The sequence below is a fragment of the Typopeltis vanoorti genome, chromosome 12 (assembly GCF_054136105.1).
Source record: "Typopeltis vanoorti isolate ZY-2024b chromosome 12, IOZ_Tvanoo_1.0, whole genome shotgun sequence".
NCBI classification, from domain to species: Eukaryota; Metazoa; Arthropoda; class Arachnida; order Uropygi; family Thelyphonidae; genus Typopeltis; species Typopeltis vanoorti.
This window is the reverse complement of record NC_143560.1, coordinates 23,657,570-23,682,377: the sequence shown is the minus strand read 5'-3', so window position 1 is coordinate 23,682,377 and position 24,808 is coordinate 23,657,570. Positions and strand designations below refer to the sequence as shown.

General features: G+C 36.2%; 1 protein-coding gene across 1 annotated transcript in view; it reads left to right on the top strand.

Annotated features, from left to right (window-relative positions):
- Positions 1-24,808, top strand: part of LOC150100631 (fibrillin-1-like) — a 1,594,375-nt gene that overhangs the window by 821,233 nt on the left and 748,334 nt on the right. Inside the window, exons 31-33 of the mRNA XM_090401848.1 lie at positions 14,178-14,300; positions 14,869-14,991; positions 21,431-21,556. Coding sequence (XP_090257974.1) covers positions 14,178-14,300; positions 14,869-14,991; positions 21,431-21,556 — 372 coding nt within the window. The remainder of the gene's footprint in view (positions 1-14,177; positions 14,301-14,868; positions 14,992-21,430; positions 21,557-24,808) is intronic.

The window sequence follows — 24,808 nt, the reverse complement described above, 5'->3', positions numbered from 1 at the left end:
AAATGCCATGGAGAAATTTGCAAATACCAAGTGGTTACACTTGATATCTCTAAAGCCTTTGACCGGGTCTGGCACAAAGGCTTACTAAACAAACTCCCATCATTTGGACTGTCTCAGGACTTCTGTAGATGGATTGCAGCTTTCTGTCTGGACGCACACTATGTGTGATGGTAGACGACCCTATCCTCTCACCATCCAACCAATGCTGGGGTCCCACAAGGTTCAGTTCTCTCACCTACTCTCTTCCTTCTGTATATCCTACTTCAGTTGACCTCCAACCCAATACACAGTTTTGCAGATGACAGCACATTGCACTCCTAACTTTCATTTGATAAACCTTACCCTACACAACTCACTTCACCCACAGAATATCAACCACAACTTCCCTTAATTCTAACCTCAAAGTCATCCTCCAATGGGGCTCAGATAACCTTCAACTTCAACGCTAGTGAAACCCAGTTCTGTGTTATTTCCTACAAGAAAATAACCATTCTCCCCCAGTATTATTTTTGATGACACTCAAATTCTGAGACAAGATGAAATTTCTCTCCTTGGAATTACCTTGACATCAGGCCTCGCATAAACACATCAGAACTATTGCATCCTCTTCAGCTTCCAAAAAACTATGATTTCTCTTTTGCTCAAGATGTTACTTCACCTCTTAGGAATGGGGCTCCTAAAAGCTCCCTCAAAATGCTTGACTCAATACAGAGGAAAGCAATTAGACTGATTGCTCTCCTCTGTATGTGACCCATCTCTTACCAACTCACACCCCCTCACTTTCACATAGACGTTTAGTCTCTGCAATTTGTGTATTCTATAAATATTTCCTTGGAAAATATTCATCTGAAACAGCATCAGTAATTTCCCCACTCTGCACTAAGCCCATTGGAACAGCTGCTGACCACATCCTTTCACAGTGCACCTTGAAACCCACAGAACAAGATTCTTTTCCTCCTCCTCCATCCCTACTACTGCTGTATTGTGGAACAGTCTTCCCCCTGATGTATTTCCGAAGGAATACAATATACAGGCTTTTAAATTGAATGTCATACTACCCATATACAGTACTATAGGTTGATCAGCCAACCTCTCGTATACGGGCCCAACATTAAGAATAAATAAATTAATTAATTAAAAAAATAAAAAAACATGACCCTTTTGACTATAACAACCTAAACAGCTGTTGGACTTCAATACAGCAAGTATGACTGGCATCTCCGTGTTGACTTGAAGGTAGTGTCTGTGTTGATGGGTCTGCAGCTGAGATATATGAAGTATATGAAGGATTTTGCACTATGTGAAGAGAGACTGTGGCCCGCGAGGAAATGTCCGAAGGTTAGAGAGAAGAATATGCAACACCTATCACTGGCAGAAATGCACAAAAATCTGCTACCCACCCCTACACATGAAATTCGATCTAGTAAAAAACTTTGCAAAAGCCATGGACCAGACTAGATCAGCTTTCAAATAGCTGGCTGACAAATTCCCTTGACTCATCGAAGCAAAAATTAAAGAGGGAGTTTTTGTGGGGCCTCAGATCTGGAGCCTCTTCATTTACAAAATGTTGAACAACTTGCTACAGAGTGATGAGAAAGAAGCTTGAGATGCATTTCGCTTGGTGTCAACTAACTTTCTCGGAAATGTCAGGGCAGAAAACTACAAGGAACTGATTGAGGACTTGTTGTCTCTGTATCACAAACTTGGCAGCAATATGTCCTTAAAAATACTTGCTCCATTCCCACTTGGATTTCTTCCCTGACAACTGCAGAAGGTTAGTGAAGAGCATGGTGAATGTTTTCATCAGGAAATTGCAACAATAGTGAAACGACACCAAGGAAAGTGGTCCACTTCCATGTTGGCTGACTACTGTTGGACACTCACTAGAGATGATCCTGAGCAGCTATACGTGCAACAGGCAAAATAACTTCAGAAGTAGAAGCAGACATTTACTGGTGTATGTTATAAGTACATATTACTTTATTATATAAGAAACTATTGTGGATCTCTCACAGTCCATAGCCAATTTTGAATTTTTATTGTCATATTCATGTTCAGCCCCTCGAAATCTATAAGAAATTACTAAAGTAATCTCAGGTGCATGATTTTTGTAAAGTTTTGTTGTCCAGTGTTATCGCCACTCATCTTGTTGTGCCTCCACAATGCCTGTTTCTTCCAGATTGCATGCTTCAGTCATCCATTTTACATGTATCATTGTTTATTGTTTATGGAAATTAACAACATTTGTGAATAAATAAAATTATTCACTTGGTATTTCCTATCTTATTTATTATTATTTCCTATATTTCCTATTTAATCCAATTATTAATTGTATTAGACATGTGCATGCAGGCACTTCAGTAACAAAGATTCTAGGCAATTTGTATGGTTTATAAGTGGTTACAAGATTGTGTTTTTTTTAATATCTTGGCCACCTTTTCGGAGACACCACGGATATAGGGAATAGATTTGCTATAAGCTATATTTTTTTAGGGGGGGGGATGGTGTAGGTACTCTCTTTCTCTCTCTCTCTCTCTCTCTCACAGATCTCCTCATGTCTGAGGACTTGTGACCTTCCTGATGATGCTTTGCCATTTCTTTCTCCCCTGTGCTTCTCTTATTGCTTGTTCTAGTTTAAGTCCAGTGATTCTTGATATTTGATCAATCCACCTGTAGGGGAGTTTTTCCTCTTTTTATTTTCCCACATGGTTTACCCTGGATGATTATTTTTCCCAGGCAGTTACCTTCCCTTCTACATGTCTGTCCAAAATGTTTTACTGTTCTCTTGTCAATTATGTTTATCAGTCTTGTGCGGATATTCAGTTCTTCTAGGATACTTTTGTTTGTTCATTTTTCTGTCCTAGACACCCTTAACAATCTTCTCCAGCACCAGAGCTTGAACGCCTCAATTCTTCTTTGGTCATCTTTTGTCATTTTCCAAGACTCAGAAGCATAGAGAAAGATTGAAAAAACTGCAAGCTTAATTTTGGTATTTTTGGAGATGTGCTGTCTTTCCAGATCTTAGTTAAATCAGTCATTGCTTTCTTAGCTACTGCTATTCTTCTTCTTATGTCTTTTTTCCATCCATCTTTTTTGTTATTATCACTCCAAGGTAATTGAAGTTGTCAACAATTTCAATTCCTTCTCTATCTATCTCTTCTGTGTTGTTTAAAACCAATTATTTTGGTTTAAAACCATTATTTGAAAGCAAGAATCATTATTCGTAAACCTTAAGCTTTTGCATTCTAATTGATTTAGGATGGATTTTAATTCCTGTTCATTTGTTGTTATTATCACTGTGTCATCTGCATATCATAGGTTAGTGATTGTTCGGCCACCTAATTTAATGCCTCCATTCCACTTTTCTAGAGATCTTTTCATTATAGTTTCACTGTAAAGGTTGAATGGTAATGGTGAGAGTATGCACCCTTGTCTTGATCCTTTTTTCAAATTGGAATGCAATGGACACTGCATTTTCAATTCTTAATGTTGCTTGATTTCATTGATATAAGTTCTTTATGAGGGTTACTAGATGGTTTGGTATTCCTGATTCTTGCATGATATCCCATAAAATATCCCACCTCATACAGTCAAAGGCCTTGAAGTAATCTATAAAGCATAGATAAAGGCTTAAGTTGAATTCCCTTGCTTTTTTGATTATTTGTCTGATGTTAGATATATGATCTCTAGTTCCTCGACCTTTTCTGAATCCTGCTTATTCTTCTGAGATCTGATGGTCTGAGATCTAGTGCTAGCTAGTGTCGCTTATGAGTCAGTGCAAGCAAGAAAGGCGAGTAGCGCAGTCGGTCTCTTATCAATCCTATGTGTTTTATAGCGTGTAGGTACGTATTCACTCATTAATATGAAGAGTTTGTATGTTTTCTCGGCTAAACTCCACTTTATGGTGATTATAATTTTTGGGAAGGTTACTCCTTTATTTCAGGTTGCAGTCAATAGTTTGAGCAATTGATTTTTGTTATTTCATCAATTTATTAGTTATACTGTTACAAATTGTGCATTTAGGTGTTATGTATTTATGAAAGTTAGACTCAAATAAATAATAATTATGTTTAAATAATATTATTAATTACATTATTTGGTACTTATGCATTAACGGGGGCCACCCGATTTTTCATGATTGTTAGTTTAATTTCTTTTTATTATACTTTTTCTATTATATTTTTATTAATTTACTAAATATTATATTACTAACATAACTGAATCTGTTTTATAAACTAATTTTCTCGGCCCTTTAATATAACCAATTTTTTTTAAAAACTACTTTCAAATATAGCAATGCTCCAGCAAAATTGAAAAGACATTTCACAAAAAATCACAATGATATGGAAAATAAAAGTGCTGACTATTTTAAAATGCTATTGCAATCTCGAAAGAAACAGAGTGCAGTTTTTATGAATAAATTCAGTGTCAGTGAAAAGGCTCAGGAAGTAAGTTATTTGGAAGCAGAAATTATTGCAAAGAAAAGGAAAAGTCACACAGTTGGTGAGAACCTAATAATGCCAGCATGTAAAATAATAGTGGGTAAAATGCTGGGACAAGATGCAGTACAAGATATTGAAAATTATTCCACTTTCAAACAGTATGATTAGTCAACATATCCAGGATATGTCAAATGACATCGAGGAGGTTTTGTGTGATAAACTGAAAAATAGCAGTTGTTCCATTGAAGTTGATGAGTCATCAGATCTTACCAATAACTGTTACATTGTAGCTTTTGTAAGATTTGTTAATGAGGGTGAAATTCAAGAAAACGTTCTCTGTTGTAAAGAATTACCTAAGACAAGTAGAGGAATATATATATTCAATATTTTATCCTCATATCTGAAAACAAAAGGTCTTTTTTGGGAGAACTGTATTGCCATCTGTACTGATGGTGCTCCATCCATGGTTAGCTCCATAAGAGGTTTTGATTCTCATGTAAAAGAAGAAAATGCTGATGTTGTCTCAACACACTGCTTTATTCACAGAGAAGTGTTGATATCAAAATCTCTTGGAGATGAACTTAAAAAAAGTTTTTGATGATGCCACAAAAATGGTTAACTTCATTAAACAAAGGCCAGTTCACTCCAGAATGTTTAAAAATCTGTGTGAAAAACCTGGACAAAGAACATATAAATCTTTTGCTCTATACAGAAATCTGGTGGCTAAATAGAAGAAAAGTTCTAAATAGGGTGTTTGAGCTAAAAGATGAATTGCAAAGATATTTTCAAGAAAACAATAAACAAGATTTTGCCAAGTGTTTTGAAGTTCAAAAGTGGGTGCAGATGCTAGCCTATTTAGCCAACATTTTTCATTACATTAATACACTGAACAAGTCACTGCAGGGTCCTGGAGAAAAGATATTAACTTCAAGTGACAAAATTCTTGGATTTAAAAGAAGGCTGAATCTTTGAAAAAATCATGTTGCAAAAGAGATTCTTGACATGTTTCAATTACTGGTGGGGCTTAAAAGTAAAGAAGGATATCATCAAATTTCAAGTCTTATTGTAACTGACTTGGAAGAACTGATGATAAAAATCGAACATTATTTTCTGTCCCTTCCAACATAAATGTATGATTGGGTGAGAGATCCATACTCGCAATCTGCTCATCCTAAGAACTTGACTTTAAGAGAAGAGGAAGAACTTTGTGGGCTGCAATCTGATCGTACATTCAAGATGAGATTTACTGACCTATCCCTGGACAAGTTCTGGATTTCTGTTAAAGAAGAGTATCCTACTATTCATAGGAAAGCAATAAATATATTGCTGCAGTTTTCAACGTCTTACATGTGTGAGCAAGTTTTTTCTTGTTTGACAATGATTAAGAGCAAAGACAGAAATCGTCTCCTTTCTGTTGAAGATGAAATCCTTGTTTGTTTATCTAAAATCCGATCCCGAATTAAGTATTTGTGTACCAAAAGACAAGCACAGGTTTCACATTAGAACATTAAACTTTGTTATTCATATTTGTTTCAAAAATAACAATTCTTTGGCACATATTTTTGTTTATTTTACATTTTACTTTGATTTATCTTATTATTTTGAAAATTACAAATAAACAATAAAGTGATTATAGCACTTATTATTTGTTTTCCTCATGATCTTTAAATTTATAAATAATAAAGAAAGATACTAACAATGATATATAATAATTATTATGTAGGGGTTCCCTACAACATGGATATTATTTCAAGGGTTCCGCAAGAGCAAAAAGGTTGAGAAACGCTGATTTAGAGTAATCTCTGTTCTGGAGGGAGGTTGTTGTGGTTAATTGGTTTTAATATTTTTTGGATTTTTGGAGGGTTGTAGCCATTGGCTACGAAGGTGTTAAGAATATGGTTAAGTTCAGTAGTTGGGCATTGTTATCTGAACTGATTATTTTTACCCTGTTATATAGGGTTTTTTATAATCTCATATTGTTGGGAGGGGGAGGTGTAATTGCTGGTAAATGTATCTTCCTGTATGTGTAGGATTTCTGTAAATTGAGAAAGCCAGTGATCCATCAAGCATGTAATCAGAGTGGACACTCTGATTACATGCCAGCCAGGACTCTAGGACCGATTTCAGTTGTTTTCTTCAGCCATATTTGTTTAGTGTTAGTGCCTGCATACACATATCATTATTTTATGTTTCCTGAAGATAGTAATGTAACATTACTGAAATATAGGAAGTATTAATTAAAGTTTTTAATTAATATTCTAGTATATGTTGTCCTTCCCTAAAATCTGACAGTCATCTTTATTCATGTCAGAATGTTATCCTCATCTATCCGTTTCTCATTTATTCCAATAGTTTTTTTAGGCAAATATACTCTATTAATTCGATAATTTCATTTCCTTCATTTCAAATACTTCTGGGATTTGGAAACATGCATACTGACTTAGCTCTATAACAAGTCTCATCAACCCCACTCCTTTGGTATGACTCTTATATATATCCTCTGCTTTGCAATTCTTCTCTGTCATCACTGATTTTACACTTCTCCTCAGACCTGTTTGTTTTCCCCACATCCTTAGTGATCTCACACCTTTCTTGTATGCACGCACACACACGCATCTGTTCCTGTAGCAATGATCCACTTTTCTTACACAATTTCTTCCTATCCATCCTGATTCCCCCTTATTTCTCCATTTCCGTGTGTTCTTTCTCATTCATTTTCTTCACTCATGCCATTACCTCATTCAGGCTCTTCTAACCTACTTACCTGCTCTCCCTGTCACTTTTACCAACTCTTGCTTCCTCAGTTCTTCCATTCACTTCAGTGATTACTCTCTCTCTCTCTCTCTCTTGCAGCAACAGTTTCTCCAGCTGACTCACACCAAATCCACTTAAATGTAGGCTATCTCTTATATACAGCTCCATCCATCCCTCAAATTCATCCCACACATTCAGAAAATGAATTCCTTTCTCTTTACACAACTCTGCTAACATCCCATTCATCATTCTTGCTCACCATCTCAACTCACCACTATCATACCAGAGCAACACAATGCCTACCTTTCCTACTACACTGTTATCATTTACTCACCCTAGCAACCTCCTGATATCCATTCTTGTATTCTCCTTGTTTCCATCCAGATCATTCTTGCTTATTTTCACTACCAACTGTTTTGCTTGCTCCTTTCTCATATCTACTGTTTATCACTCTGCTCAATCTGCCTTCTGTAAAGCAAACCTTATGTACCTTCTCATTTACCACACCCTAATAAACAAGTTCCCATACATGACCACTCTCAAATCATTGGAATGCTCCTCTTTCACACTGCCATTTTTATTCTAGTCTCTCTCTCTCCCCCATACATAACTGTAAATCTCCTCATTTCACTCTGTAATAACCTAATCTCTTTCCTCATTTCACCAACTCTGCTTTCTTATTCTGAATTACTTTCCCACTGCTGTTCATTATCTCTACCTGGTTGATTGCACTTTCATCCTCGCTACCTACCACACTAGTTTAACTTTTGCATATGCTATTTTTAGAATTCAACTTATATATACCCTCTTTCACATTTCTTTCACTATCATTAAAACTCAGAACTCCATTCACTACAACACTATCAGTTTCATGACTCTCAGCACTAACTTCTGTTACTCCATTTTCTTGCTCCCAACAGGTTTTCCATCTCTGGCTCATAAAACATCTGTCTCTCTTTCTCTCCCCCCCCCCCCCCTCCACCTTCTCATTTACCACACCTCTAATAATCAAGTCCCTATACATGACTACTCTCAAATCATTGGAACTTATATATACTCTCTTTCACATTTCTTTCACTATCATTAAAACTCAGAACTCCATTCACTTTCCTCTTGGCAGTGAATGCATAGTGCATACACTACAGTCATATACAAAGATACTCCAACCAGTAATTATCAAAAGTATTATGAATTATATCAAAATAAAGACCTATCTGTGAGCTCAAATTCATGTGCTCACTGCAGTATGGTGAAGAGCCAATTGAATAAATTTATATTGAAGAAGAAATAAATTAGTCAAAATACTAACTAGCAGTGTATAAGGCAGCATTCAAAAATTTTCTGAGAAAAATTAGAGGAGTGAACAGATCAGTTCACATTAAAATATATTTTATTAGGAAGGAACTGGATATTGACATTTAATAATATGTAAGCAAAGCTAATCTGTTGTGATATAGTCACTTTAACAGAATCAGAGAGAAATGGTTAATCAAAGATGGCAGAAAAGACTGAGAGGAACACCAAAATCCAGGTGGATTGATTCAATCAGAAGTTTTCCAGAAGACTAAAATATTAGATATGACTATTGGAGCACTGACAAGTTGTAGATAAGAAATTATTAATCACACAGTACTGCCATAGTAGTACTGTGTTTAGTACTGTACATTATAATAAATTTAGTTTAATCCTTTATCCCAGTGAGAGCAAACAAAGTTTGCGCCTGAAAATATCTTCAGGACTGAATATAGTGTTGTACTATCTTACCTGGGTAAGTAGTACAACACCAGGGCAACTCGTAGCAAAGGTGGAGCAAGCTACCAACCCTCCTATCCCAGTATCTCCCATAATGCAAAACACATCTCCTTGTGGATGTATATATACTGTTATGCATTAAGGGATTGGCTACTATCCAGACTAGTTTTGACCTTTATTGAGGTCTCTTCAGTGGGAGCCAGGCCCAGAGTTGGAGATACCAGGCAGAAGCAGTAGCAAGGTCATCTTTACCTTTAGGAGTTGCCAAAAGGTTTGCCACCTTTTTTATTAAATTACTCTGGATTTAGAGAAAGATGTTGAAAGTTTATTAGTAATTTAATAAAAAAAGCTGGCAAACCTTTTGGCAACTCCTATAGGTAAAGATGACCTTGCTACTGCTTCTGCCTGGTATCTCCAACTCTGGGCCTGGCTCCCACTGAAGAGACCTCAATAAAGGTCAAAACTAGTCTGGGTAGTGGCCAATCCCTTAATGCATAACAGTATATATATATATATATATATCCACAAGGAGATGTGTTTTGCATTATGGGAGATACTGGGATAGGAGTGTTGGTAGCTTGCTCCACCTTTGCTACGAGTTTTATTATTATTATTATTATTATTATTATTATTATTATTATTATTATTATTATTTCGGGCGACTCCAGGAGTCCTTAGACTCATCGAGGGAGGCCTAAACATCATGTCCACACAACTATGCGATTACATTCTCACAGTATCTATCATACCTTGTCTTGAACTCGTTCACCGTCATAGCACCCACAACAGACTCTGGCAGCTTATTCCAAAAAACTACCACTGTATGAGACCAGCTTTAGCAGAAAGATACCAGCTAAAGGTTCCTCACCTCTCGTATGGGAATCGAACTCAGGCCTTTCTGATCAAAGGGCTTCGTCTATACCGACTGAGCTAAGCAGGCTCTACTGCTTAGTTGCTCTGGTGTTGTACTACTTACCCAGGTAAGATAGTACAACACTATATTCAGTCCTGAAGATATTTTCAGGTACAAACTTTGTTTGCTCTCACTGGGATAAAGGATTAAACTAAATTTATTATAGTCTAACCTAGTGAAAAATAAACTTTCAAGTACTGTACATTGCTGAAGGGTACATATCAGGAAATTGATGATGATATTGATATAGGATAACATTTAAGGGCAAATATTCACTTATCTACTGATGATGCAATACCCTTATTCCTATACTCAACTCTCTCTCCACCACATGCATATCTAGGCCATCCATTCCTATTCTGACCATACCAATATATGCATTTATTACTTCTTTCAGAATCCACTTTCCTTACAGTGTGTCTATGCAGTGGCCACAATTTCATCAAGATGGCGTTGTTGTGAACCTATCATCAACAACCTTATCCAAAGAGGCCACGAATGCATTAAGTCTAGGATATAATTTTGCCGTTACTTCTAAAATTGTGCCTAAAACCAAAATAATGGCTTCTGTTGAATGCGGGATTTACCACTTGCCTCCAGCTATAGCCATAATATTAGGTTAGACGTGGCCAATATCCTTATCCATTCTAAGCCTCCCAAAAATAATATCCCACATAAAGAAATAATAGCTCTAAAAGAACTACGCAATAATAACCACATTACAATAACAAAATCAGACAAAGGTAACACCACTGTAGTAATGGATACAACAGAATATGAAAGCAAAATGCATACACTGCTCCAAGACCGTCTACATATCAAATCATAAATCAAGATCCCACCAACTCACAAAAGAATAAGGTGTGCAAGTTATTGAACAAAGTCACGTCCTGGCCAAAAGAAATTGTCAAAAAACTCAAACCCTTGCACGTTAAAACACCCAGAATATATGGTGCTCCTAAAATACACAAACAAGATACACCTTTGCGTCCTATTTTAGATAGTATAAACAGTCCTACATATAAACTAGCTAAACATTTAGCCAAATTACTAACCACTTACACAAGCAATTCTTCCTCTTTTGTTAAAAAATCTACCCACCTAAAAAGTATTTTAGAAAATCACACCTTAAATAGTTCAGACCTAATGGTGAGTTTTGATATCACCTCATTATTCACTAATGTACCACTGATTGAAACACTTAACTTACTAAATTCACAATTCCCCCCCCCCCAGATATATTTCAGCTATTTAAATTTACAGTATAGGCAGGTTATTTTACTTGGAAAGGGAAAATATACAAACAATGAGATGGGACAGCTATGGGTTCGCCCCTTTAGCCAATTTCTACATAGAACATCTGGAAAAATTACCTATCAACACAGCCACTCTCAAACCTAGTCTCTGGCTATGCTATGTTGATGATGTGTTTGCTATTTGGCCACATGGCCCAGACACATTGAATACATTTTTAGTGCATCTAAATAGCCAGCACCCTAAAATATCCACTTTACAATGGAACTAGAAGCCAATGACTGCCTGCCCTTCCTGGACACACTGATCACACGTCTTCCAGAAGGTTCCTTATCATTTTCAGTTTATAGAAAACCCACACATACAGGGAGATACTTACACAAACAATCACTCCATCACCCTTCTCAACAATATGGTATCTTAAGAACACTAACCCATAGAGCTAGAGCAATCTGTTCCAATGACATTGCTCTCACTGCTGAACTTTCTCACCTACGACACACCTTCTTAACCAACGGTTATAATCCCCATAAAATAGATAACATACTAAATGCTACCCAGAAATCCCCTCTATCTACCACAGAAGACTACAACAAAACTATCACCATTCCATACATTAAAGGCACATCTGAAAAGATATCTAGGGTGCTTAACAAACACCAACTACACACAGTATTTAAACCTTATGTAAAATTAGCAACTCTCATCATCTGTTCACCTAAGGACAAATGCACTCCTTTATCACATCCAGGAGTCTATGAAGTGCCCTGTTCTTGCCATCAAGCCTACTATGGACAGACAGGAAGAACTGTGGACATCCGCCTCAGTGAACACAAAAAATATATCCGACACTTTCGCTATGGCAAGTCGGGTCTGGCAGACCATGCTTTGGATACCCCTGCACACAGGATCAATTGGAAAGAAACAAAAGTAATGCACAGAAGCTTCTACAAGTCAGAGAGGTTGTTCCTGGAATCAACAGAAGCCTTAAAACATACTCCAAACCTTAACAAGCATGGCTGTATAAATCTACCAAAGATTTGGGAGACAGTCATCTTAAGACCAAATTAATATTTATTACTTTTATTTTATTTCATTTTTTCAAACTTTCTAAGACTATCATTTGGACTACTATTTCAAAACTTTGAATTTTTTTTTTTTTTAAACCTAGATGGTTCCATATTAGGACTTTAGTCTTGTGTTGCATGCTGCAATTACTTTTACTAGCCCCACTGTTACACTGGATTGTGGTTGTTTTGCATTTGTAACAAACTTTGTTTTGTGTGCTCTGAATATACTGGATATAATACCAGCAAAATATTAGCTTTTAAGTTAATAAATAGTTATTTTCTTATCCATCTGTGTTCATATCAAACCGTGGAACTTATTACAAAAATGAAAAATAAGCTTTCAAGTACTGTACATTGCTGAAGGGTACATATCAGGAAATTGATGATGATATTGATATAGGATAACATTTAAGGGCAAATATTCACTTGTCTACTGATGATGCAATACCCTTATTCCTATACTCAACTCTCTCTCCCCCACACACATATTCTTGGCTATCCATTCCTATTCTGACTATCCCAATACATGCATTTATTACTTCTTTCAGAATCCACTTTCCTTACAGTGTGTCTCCCAGACCTTCCTGGTCCACCTCGTTTCCCTATTCAACTTGCATTTCTGTTCTCACATTCTCATCTCCATTCAAATTAGTCTAACCCAGTCCACTCTCCTGTTCATTTACATCATCACTGACTTACACTGATACATTGTTCTCATCATGGATTACACTTCCCTTCAGCAGCAACTTTCTAAATGACTCAATCCAAAACCATTCAGATGCAGTTCATCACTCTTATGCTGTTTCATTCACCCCTCAAACTCATCCTAGATATTCACAAAGTGTACTCCTTTTTCTTTCCACATTTCCACTAACATTCCATTCACAATCTTTGATGGCCATCACAACTCATCATGTCATATTCAGGCAACACATACACAAACCACTCTTCCTACCACACTGTTGATTTTCACCCTCCTCAGTAGTCTCCTGATATCTAATCTCACATTCTCCCTGTGCCCAAATCATTCATTTCAGCCACAACCACTAACTCCTTTGCACATATTCCAGCACCTCAATCACCCTGTTCGTTCTGTCTCCTGGGAAACAGACCTTGTGCACCTTCTCAACCACCACAGCTTTTATAATAGAATCTTTGTATAGTGCTAGTCTAGTCAATTGCTACTTCTTTTTTCCACTAGCTTTCATTTTATTCTTTTGCACTCTTCTGTTTGTATCCACAGTATGCTAATTTCATTCTGTACATGTCTCATCTCATTCCTCATCTTATTCATTTCATTCTTCAATTCTTGCATTCCAGCAATCATTCCTACTATTGTTCCTTCTGTCTAGCTTTCTTCTGTTCTTGCAGTCACATCAGCTCTTGCACCATCAGTCAGGCTCACGTCCATATTTACACTCGCTTTTCCTTTTTCAATCATTTCCATATTTACTATCACATTCTTCACACTCATATTCTCATGCTTACTCTTCTGGCTATCATTTATAGATATTATGAGGATTGTGGAGTGTAGATTATTGGAACAGATTGGCAACGTGTGGGCTGCAAACACAAGCATACAAGCAAAAGAGAGGGGTAATATGATAGAGATCTGCAAACTTCTGAAAGTATCATATAAGTATACTAGTAGATGGAAATTTTAATTTCATAGAATGAAGTGAGAGGGCAATAGGACCTACTTGGAAGTTGAAAATGAATGCTGCCAGCAGATTTTTTTCTCACAGAGCAATGCATGATTGGAATGACTCACCTTTAGATGGAGTTCAAGTCAGATTAACTAATTCAAGAAAAGACATGACATGACATCTTTTTTCTGTGTGTGTGTGTGTGTGTGTGTGTGTGTGTGTGTGCATGTGTGTGTAATATGTTGCCTTTTTTTCAGCATTATTTTTATTATTTTTACTGACTTTAATTACCAGTGATTTTAAGATCATTCATCTATATTGTATTTTGATCTTTTATCATTCATAGATGATGATGAATGTGAGACTGGAACATTTGACTGTGATGAGCATGCTGAATGCAGTAACACGTTAGGATCTTATGACTGTCACTGTCTTGATGGCTTCCGTGGCGATGGGTATACATGTCGAGGTAGGAAAAACATGATATACTGAAATTACTTACATTAAGCCAATTTAACCTCATTGTGCCTTAGAAAGTAAAACAAAAACTTATTTTCAGCACTTATTATTAGTCATATAATTTTTGTATATTATTCTTAAATATTATTATTTAGATATCATTATTATGTGTATACTTGAATTAACATAGTTCACAATCAAGAAACAAGTAATAGGAGGAAGAGGGGGGGGATATAATTGAGACATATAAGCTGTCAGGGTTGTTATCAGGTAGACATGGAAGCAATTTTCATAAAATGGGAGAGGGGAGTAGAACAAGATAGTAATAGTAGAACATAATAATAATAATAATATATGACAAGTAGTCAGAGAGCTGTGACCATCTGTGAAAGTTGTGTAAGAGTGTGGTTAGTAGGGATGTGCAGACCAGATTTTTTGTATGGGGAATGGTGAATGAGTTCAGGGAGAGGTATGATAGGTTTTGTGTATATAATAGTTAGTTTGGGTATCCTGTGATGAGCCTTTGGACTCCATGGAGATACTGTGTAATAATATGTCTTTTTTTTTTCCTTCTACAGATATTAATGAATGTCTTCGAGACAATGGTGGCTGTGACACAGATGCTGCATGTATAAATACTGATGGTTCATTTAAATGCTCTTGTGATGAAGGATTTACTGGAGATGGAACCACTTGCAGAGGTGAGTAGAATAGTGGGGATAGTACTAAATATAATTCCTATTACTAATTAATAATAAGTGCACCCCCCCCCAACAGTGCTATATCATTATATTAAACATGAATATACAGTCACTGTGCATTTTTTTGCACACTGACCATTAATTAATAAATTTAATTTCATAATTGTTGTGTTTTATTGTTATTTTCTTAGAACAATTAATTTTTATAGTAATATGACTGCTGATTTCCCTTTATTTATAATATTTATTGATATTTTGTTGAGTATCACTAATATTAAAGTAGTACCATAAAATGGCCAAAAATCTTGTAAGAACAATTAAGCAGTAGCAAGGAGAAAGCTAGTGAAATTGTTAAGAAGGTAATTCTATTTACTCCCAGTGAATAGAATTATTCCATTTTTGGGAACTAATGAGGATATCCATTTTGAATTAACTTTGGCAATATCATCTTAACTAAAGCAAACTCTTAAACTGATATGAGGAAATTGGAAAGCGATTGGAGAGGCATCAGAAGAACAACAAGGATAAGCAGAAAAGGAGGAATTAAAAGCATTAAATCAGGTAAGATTTCACGAAAGATAATCAGGTAGGTAAAATTGATTATAAAAAGAAAGATATTATATGATATGGAGATTCGATCATAAAATATGATAATTGATGACCATGTGATTGCTTCAAGGTTTCTGGTTGCTAAAATAATAAATTAAATCAATACCATTGAAAAGCAGAAAAAAAAAGTAAAAGAGATGATGGTTTTGGTAGGAACATACAATTTTTCTGGTGATGCATACAGTTTGAGAGAGGATGTGAAAGGATTGTGGAAGAAGCAACAATGAACAGGGAAAAAGTGAAAATATTTAGTATATTACTTAGATATGATAGAAATGAACTGTGTTAATGATTGGAATGTGCATTATCATGGAAATTATTATGAGTTCAAAACAATTCTGTGTTTTTTTGTTCAGACTTATTAAGCAAATGCAAAGATCACACCGTAAGCAAAACATTAGAGTAATAATAAAATAAAACATTAGAATATAGATCTTCAAGTTTTTCAAGTGGATGATCACATGGACTGCAGAAGTGAGTACAGTCATTACTTGATTTACTATGGGATTCAGTTCTGAATATTGCATTCTAAGTCAAAAAGGCCTAAATCACTATCTGAATCATAAAAATATATATTGACAATTAACCAGAATGTGAAAATATGTTGGTCTGCTATATTTTGTTATATTTTTTAAAACTAATTTTATTCTTTGTTTGTATTAAAACAATACAGTGCACAAATTATAATACAAAATTACTGCATACAGTACTGTAGTGTAATAAAAGTGTGATAGCAAGTACGGTCAATGAGTTCAAGGAGTGGTATGATACACTTTGTGTTTCCTAAGAAGGACCTCCCGTGATGAGTTTTTGACTCCATGGAGGCCTGAATAATAATAATTACATTCTTGCTTAATCCTTTTTTATCCAAGTGTAAACAAACAAAATTGCATGTGAAGTAATTATGCAAAGTAATTAATGTGAATTCATTAGCCTCTATATACAAGTTAGCTTTGTGAAGATACTTCACTTGCAAATGTTGTTTCCTATGTGGGAAATATGAGAAATTATATATATAGACTGGTCTGATCTGACCCTGTGGCTTCCTCTCTTGAGAGGGTTGCAGCTGATTACTAGGGAGATAGTGATGCAACGTGGTTTCCCGTTGCCTTCCTTGCTGTATTTTTATGACTGTAGCCTGTGTGTTCACGGGTCCGGTTTGCCTGCTTGCAGGATGAAAAACTCCAGATAAACTGGTGGAAAAAACCCTGATGTCCATGCCCAAGACCGGCTAACTTCGCTATGGCTGAGGAAGATCCTTAAGTTCCTCACGTCATCGACGGGAATCGAACCTAGGACGCTCCTTCCCCAGGCATATGGTTGCGAAGTGCAAAGCCACTCTGCTAACCGCACGGACATAGACTGGTCTATATATACAATTTCTTGTCTACTTATACAGGGTGGTCATAAATTAACTTTCCCTCTTTGGAGGCATCTGTAGCTAAAACTAATACACGGAATGAGACCACATTTTATATTGAGACTTTCAACGGCATGGGGAGATGAATTCTGCGAAAAAAAGATTTAGTTTCAAAAGTCCCTGATAGGGGAAATTTTGGTGCTGGCAGAGCCGAAAGCAGTCAGATATTTACAATAAATGCAGGTAAAAAGGATTATGCAAATTTTATGCGACAGCAGCGCCACGATTTCCACTCAAAAAGGGATTGGGAATGTTCAGGCAGTTATTTGAATGACGACTGACGCCATTCAGTACAGTGCCTTTTACACCAGCATTTCAGTAATGAGAGGGTTATCAGTCAGTTCTTTCCGATGGCATGGCCACCTCGATCCCCATACATTACTCCATGTGACTTTTGGCTGTGGAGGTATTTGAAATCCGTTGTGTATGTTGGTGGTGTTCCCAACTTCCATATCTTGAAACAGAACATAAAATGGGCTGTTATGAGCATCCAATCCAACTCCTTACGCTCAGCTGTAGAGTATGTCACACACCGGATGCAATTTGTTGTACACAAGAAAGGTCAGCACATTGAAAATCATGTATGTGGTCCAGGGGACCCTGATTCTGATGAATAAAACATTATTTCCTGCGAGTTCAATCACTACATTAATTTCTGTGTCTCTCCACGCAAGTTGTTGTTTTAGTTTAATTATTATTCTTATTATTATCATTGTAATGCGCCACATATCCAGCTGGAATGAGTGAACGGCTGTTGCTTACACCATCAAAATGTTATTATTCCATTTTATCTGCCTTTAATGTAATTATCTGCTTGTTTTTGGCTCTGCCAGTCGCAAAATTTCCCCTATCGGCGACTTTTGGTATTAAATCTTTTTTTTTTTGCGGAAATCATCTCCTCGTGTCTTCAAAAGTCTCAATATAAAATTTGGTCTCATTCCGTTTATTGGTTTTAGCTGCAGATGCCTCCAAAGAGGGAAAGTTATTTTATGGCCACCCTGTACAATCACTACTGTCCTAGAACCATGATTGCGGAATGGTACTATTTTTCCTTCTTATACTACTCAGAAACATTTTCAACTCTAAGACTTGCATTAAATAACCAGGTCGAGAGCATAGCTAACTGTTTAGCAAATTCATTAAAATATGTGTTGATATGTCCTCCATTCCTACAACCTTATTTAATATCTAACCCAATCAACACCTAATACATCTCTAGATCCTCCTATTATTTGCCTCTATCCTACATGTTGCACAGCATTATTTATGCCATGTGATATACACTGATAAAGCATTCATTATATAATTCCACTTCATTCCTTGCCACTTTCACCTCTACTGTCATAATGATCTTCCAATATTACCCTCCATAATAATTCTCCTGCTTATTTTTGCTTGCTATATAGTGGAAGAATTTCCTTGAGTTATCTCCTTCTTATCTCCTTGAGTTATTTCCTGTTCCTTCTACAAATGTGGGACTTGATAATATATCACCACTTATTCTGAAGGAATGTGCCACAGAGTTGATGCCAGCCTTGACACGTTTTTTTAATCCGAGTCTTGCACTGAGTCAAGTTCCTAAGGAGTGGAAGAAGGGCAAGATTGTGCCATTTCATAAAGGAGGTGATCGAACTCAAGCATCAAACTATAGGCCTATCTGTGTGTCAGGTGTTGTAGTTAAGTTGTTGGAGAAGCTTATGAGAACTAGGATTCAGAATTGGGTTAACAACAATGGTATTATCTTTCATGGACAGCAGGGATTTACTAATGGTAGGTCATGTTTTAGTAATTACTTACTTATTACAATAAGGTGACTGCTTCCATAGACAGAGGAGAAGAATACACAGTAATATACTTGGATTTTGCAAAGGCTTTTGTTAGAGTACCTCATGATACGTTGACAGTCAAACTAGAGCAGATAGGGTTGGATTTTAGATTGGTGCATTGGATTGGAGACTGGCTATCTGATAGGCATCAACAAGTTGTGTATGGGGAGCGATATCCAGGAAAAGGAAAGTTATTAGTGGTGTGCCTCAGGGATCTGTTTTAGGGCCATTGCTGTTTAACTTGTATAGTAATGGTATTGGTGAAGATTTGGATGGAAATATTCAGTTGTTTGCAGATGATGCAAAGTTGGGATGAACCATAAAGAGTAGAGAAGATGTTGTGGCCTTACAAGAAGACCTGAATAAATTGAGTGATTTGGCACGGGAATAGGGATGCGAGTCCAATTTTGCAAAATGTAAGTCCAAATTTTAAAATTTGGAAAACAAAAATGGGATGCAGAATTTATGCTTGGTGAGGATATATTGTCAGATGTGGAGGAAATAAGAGATGTGGGGGTGATAGTGGATAAGAATCTGAAATTTAGGGGACACATAGTCAAAATTGTGAAGACAACACAAAGGATTCTGGGAATGATGCGGAGGACACTGACTTCTATAAGTAGGGATATTCTTGTTCCATTATATAAGGCTTTGATTAAGCCACACATGGACTATTGTGCCCAAATTTGGTCACCTGGTTTTCAGAAGGATGAAGAGATGTTTGAAAGGGTCCAGAGGCGACTGACTAAGGTAGTTTCTAACCTCTGGAATGTCAAGTATGAGGAAAGATTGAAAAGATGCAACTTGCAGAGTCTGGTGGACAGTAGGAGGAGGAGAGGAGATATGAGAGTGACCTATAGGTTATTATGGGGGTTGTTATAGGAATAATTCTGGAGAAGTTCTTCAGAAAATAGTGGGAGATCAGGAGAGAACCAGAGGTCATCCCTGGAAACTGTATAAAGAGGGTGTGAGTAGGGGAGTGAGAGGTTGGTTTTTTTCATGCAGAGTTGTGAATGATTGGAATGCTTTGCCTGAGAGTGTGGTGTCTGCAGAGAATTTGAGTTTGTTTAAAGCACGGTATGATGAGCTGTGTGTATGATAAAGGACTTCCTAGGTGAGTCTTTGATAATAATAATAATAATCTCTGGCTTGACTGGCTAGTCTCCTCTCATACTTGGCTTTTCTTTCTTTAACATGTCATCTATTCCTGCAGTTTGTGATTCTTGTGCTTTTTATCACTATGTCCTGACCTGTTCCTTCTCCATAACACCGTCTTTTCAAAACTGTGTGCCTGATTTCACTGTTCATCCAGTTCATTCCAACTCTATTTAATTATGTAGCTTTTTGTATACTGTTGTGCATTGTTTGGGTCAGATGCTTTCTAAATAATTTCCATGCCCCATCATCTTCTTTTCTGCATAGCTCATAACCCATGTATGCTAGATGACTAGTGTAGCTTCTCATAATCACCCACCTTATTATTCCACAAATATCCCTTTTTGATCTTCCGTAGCACAATTGGAAGAATGACAGTACGTTGCGCCCTTCGATTGGAAAAGGCCTAAGTTCGATTCTCGTCATGACAGGAGGAATCTTTATATGGACATTTTCAATCGAAGGTGAGTTAGTCGATCTCATATGGAGGTAACTGGGTTTTTTCTCCTGGAAACTTGGGTTTTTCATCCCGCATACAGACATATCGGCCCTTCAGAACACACACAATTTACAGACAAAAAATACTAGCTGTGGTGGTGGTAATTGCCAGTAGATGGCGCTAATGTTGATGATTGGTAGTAGAGGTTCAGTGTAGTGGTGGAGATGGAGAGTTGTACAATAGGTGACGTCCTGTGATGAGTCTTCGGACTCCATGATGGTGTCACGAATAATAATAATGATAGTAACCTTTTTCTGTTTGATTACTTCATGATTACTCTCACTAACTGGAAGCATTTTGGATTCCTCTTTAACAACCATATTCTGTGAGGATATATTTCCAAAGCCTGTATTCTAAAGCATTGAGTTGATTCCATCACATGCTGCTTAAGATAGTTATTATCCACAGTATGATATATTACTATAGGTTTATAAATAAAATAATTTTTTGTGGGTGGATAAAAAACGATTAAAAACAACCCTTAGAAAATGAAAAAAAATCCTCTCATTGTTCCCATACACTATCTGTTCCTTATATTCCACACTATAATTAAAATCTCCTATTAAGATAATCATTTTTTGCATGCCTGTCAATTTTCCTAAAATTTCACAATCATTGCTCTCCACATTTGGCTATCAGAGCATCCTATACTGTAATATTAATTTCAGCTTCAGACCAAACAGATTCAAAATCTTATAAACTGCATTCTGCAAGTCATTTGTATATTTTATATCTATTTTGTTTCTGTTCACTTATATTATTGTTTTTTAATTTTCTGCAATTAATTTTGCTATATGTTGTGTTATGTGTTTTGTATTATGTATAAAGTCCTACCACAAGAGGTCATCAACTCAGTGGAGGTCTAATGCCAATAATAATAACAATAATAATAATAATACAATAATCATCATCTGTGGTTTATCTCAACAGATGTGGATGAATGCAGCACTAATCCTACCTTATGTGAAAATGGACAGTGTCTCAACTACCCTGGAGGATATCGCTGTGAATGTGATATGGGCTTTGCTCCTGAAGATACTGAAAGAACCTGTGTTGGTATGTATGCATGTAAATTTATGTATGTATGTATACAAACTTCTTCTTCTCCTTCTTCTTCTCCCTTTTATATGTTAGGCCTACTGGCCTGTTACAGAGCTATCCTAAGCCCTTCTAAGTCGTACCCGTCCTGAGGATAAGGTGACTAGCCCTATGGCTCCCAGTGTATTCTATGGCTGTAGCTGTGCGTCTTCACGGGACCAGTTTGCCTGCTTGCAGGAGGAAAAACCCCAGATAAACTGGGGAGAAAAACCCTGCTCTTCACACCCAAGATCGGCTAACTTGGCTATGTCTGAGCAAGATCCTTAAGCTCCTCACGTTGGTGACGGAATTGAACCCAGGACACTCTTTTCCCAGGCATGTGGTTGCCAAACACATAACCACTACGCTAACCGTGCAGACTTGTATACAAAATTATAAACTTATGGATCACCTTTCTCTTTATATACTCTCCACAACTTTTCTTTTTCTGCAGCTCCTATGGAGTGATGCTATTCAATTATCTAAAAATCCTACTTAAATTATTCTTCTGACTCTTCATATACAATGCAATATTGCTTCCTTCAAACATTCCCTTGACAATTTCCCATACATCTTTTTCCTACAGATTCCTATGCCACGGCACAGCTTTCAGATACTTCCTGAGTTTGTCATAATCATCTGCTTGGTCTGGTAATCTCCCAGGTCAAGACTTCATGATTACTCTCCCCAGTCAGATGCAGTATGGCTACTCTGCTTTTTCTCTAGTAATATAACCGGATCCTGCACTCTCAAACTGCTAGTCCCTTTTATTATATGCTGTCTGAAATAATTGTCTCATATCAGTATAAATGATATTTCTTTATCTTCCAATATAAAGCTATATAAATTCCATTTCCTTTCCTCCCTGTGATGACCATTCCTCCTTCCAGTCTATATTCTCATATCTGAAGCCTCTCCCATAAATTTGGGGGGGATTGAGATGGTGCTGTACCATCCCGTAAAAGGGACTCACGGCCGTTGTATCATCATATGAAACTAACTATCTAACTCCACACTTATTACACTAATTTGCCAATGCAAATTAGAACAATATATTGATACAACCTGAATGAATTATCTTTAGGAATAAAAATCATCAAGCATGTATTATGTTATCTGTAATTAGTATTACAGGATCATAAGAGCTAGATACCCTGAAAGTTAATTAGTTGGGGCAGTACTGCTGAGCATTTTCCCAAGTTACTTATGCTAATCATTTTTTTCAGTTTTTGGAAAGGATTTAAGGACAATAAATTTTGATATGCTTATCTAGTTATAGTTGAGTTTGATATTATGAGTGAACTGTTGAATGTCTGAGTATAATACAGAAGTTTCCTGCAACTTAAAACTTTTAGGCACTGAAACAGTGTCGTGTTGTACTTACCCATGGACATGACACCATAAATTGGTTTTTGCTTTCTGTTTATGTATTGGGTGTACACAAGTTTATTGTAATGTGTTGTTTCCAATGTTCAGAACTAATGAGACAAACCATGTAATGAATGGCATATTTAAGAAAGAAGGAATACACATGAACACAAATATATTGAATATAGATAAAGAAATATAAAAATAAATTAATAAAAATAAATATTACAAACATGTGTTCAGAAGACTGGAAACAACTTGACTGTGTATAGCAAATATCATAACCCACCATACACACAGATGTGAGCTAAACAAAGTAGAAGTTTATTTTTTTTTTATTGTAGCAGTAAATATAGTACATTATTTTAACACCCTGTGTCAAAATAATGGATAAGGGAAATTTATACTAATGTGTGTGTGCATGCGTGTGTGTGTGTGTGTTAAAAATGAAATATCAAGTGTTTTGAATGTTTATGAAAAAAAAGGTGTGAAAACATAGGTGTTGTAGAAAATGAAGAGTGGAATACATAAATAAGTGAAAATGAATGAGGTATGAATGACAGCAGTGTAAGTCATAAGGAAGTGAACATGAAAGAAGAGATAAAAGATGAGGATAACAGGAAGATAGTTTTATTGAGTGAAATAGCTTACTTATGTGGAGTCTTTCACATGACAAAGTTTAAGCTAGAGCATTTGGAGAAATATCTGGCAAATTATAAGGCAGAGAAGAGAATGAAATGAGAGGTGAGTAGGAGAGTGAGGAGAATATTAACAAGCAAACATGGGAAGGAGAGCAACATACTATATTATGATTTCATAATTAGGAGCATACTTGATGCATAAATAACAAAATTATGCTTTCAGATGCAAAGATTAAAGATAGAGTGACTCTGTCATTTTCAAATTGGAAGAGTAAAAGAGTTAATAATCTGGTCTTAACAAATGATTTTTAAGATGAAAGTATGAAATTTACTGGAAAAAGTCAAAAGAAGTGAAGCATTTGCAAGTCTCTTTCCACGGTGTGATTGGAATGAATTGAAGGGCCATGATTGCAAATGACTAATGACCTATGTTTGTAGGTTGGATGGGAGAAAGGGTGTAAAAATTTTAGATGTTCGAAGTGAATGTGATGGATAAAAGAACTTGTATAAACCTAATGGATTGCATGTTCATGGATTCAGAATTAGATCTCTAGGGACAGTTTTGTTCACTACGGAAATAGCTATGCAAAATTAGGAAAACTAAGCTGTTAGGGTGAAGGAAATGGAGGTGAGCCTGTGTGAATGCTGCTTGGTAACAAGTAAACATGAGAATGAGAAAGATCATATAATAATTATTATTATTATTATTATTACGAGCAACTCCAAGGAGTCCTTAGACTCATCAAGGAAGTCTAAGTAATAGAAGTGAAATAGTAAGCTATTTCACTCAATAATACTATCTTCCTGTTATCCTCATCTCATTTCACCCCAAAATTCATAACCTTACACTTTGCCACATTAAACTAACATCCATTCTACTTTGCCCACCATGTCAAGAACTTATGTGCATTTGTGCAGTATTCATCATACTTTGCTTTGAACTCATGCACAGTCATGGCACCCACAAAAAAAAACCTACTTCTAACTAATACCCTTGCTACTCCACTGTTATTCTGTTTCCATAGATAATCCCTAGTTCTCCCACCACCACCACATCTGTTCTGAAAAATTTCCTCTGAATGAGTCTTGTAAAAGCCTCTCAGTAATTTGTATTTCTGAATGATATCACCCCCTTTTCCACCTATCAATTAGTTTCTGTAACCCACAAATCTTCAACCTGTTCTTGCAAGGTTCATTCCATATATCTGCTACCATCTTGGTC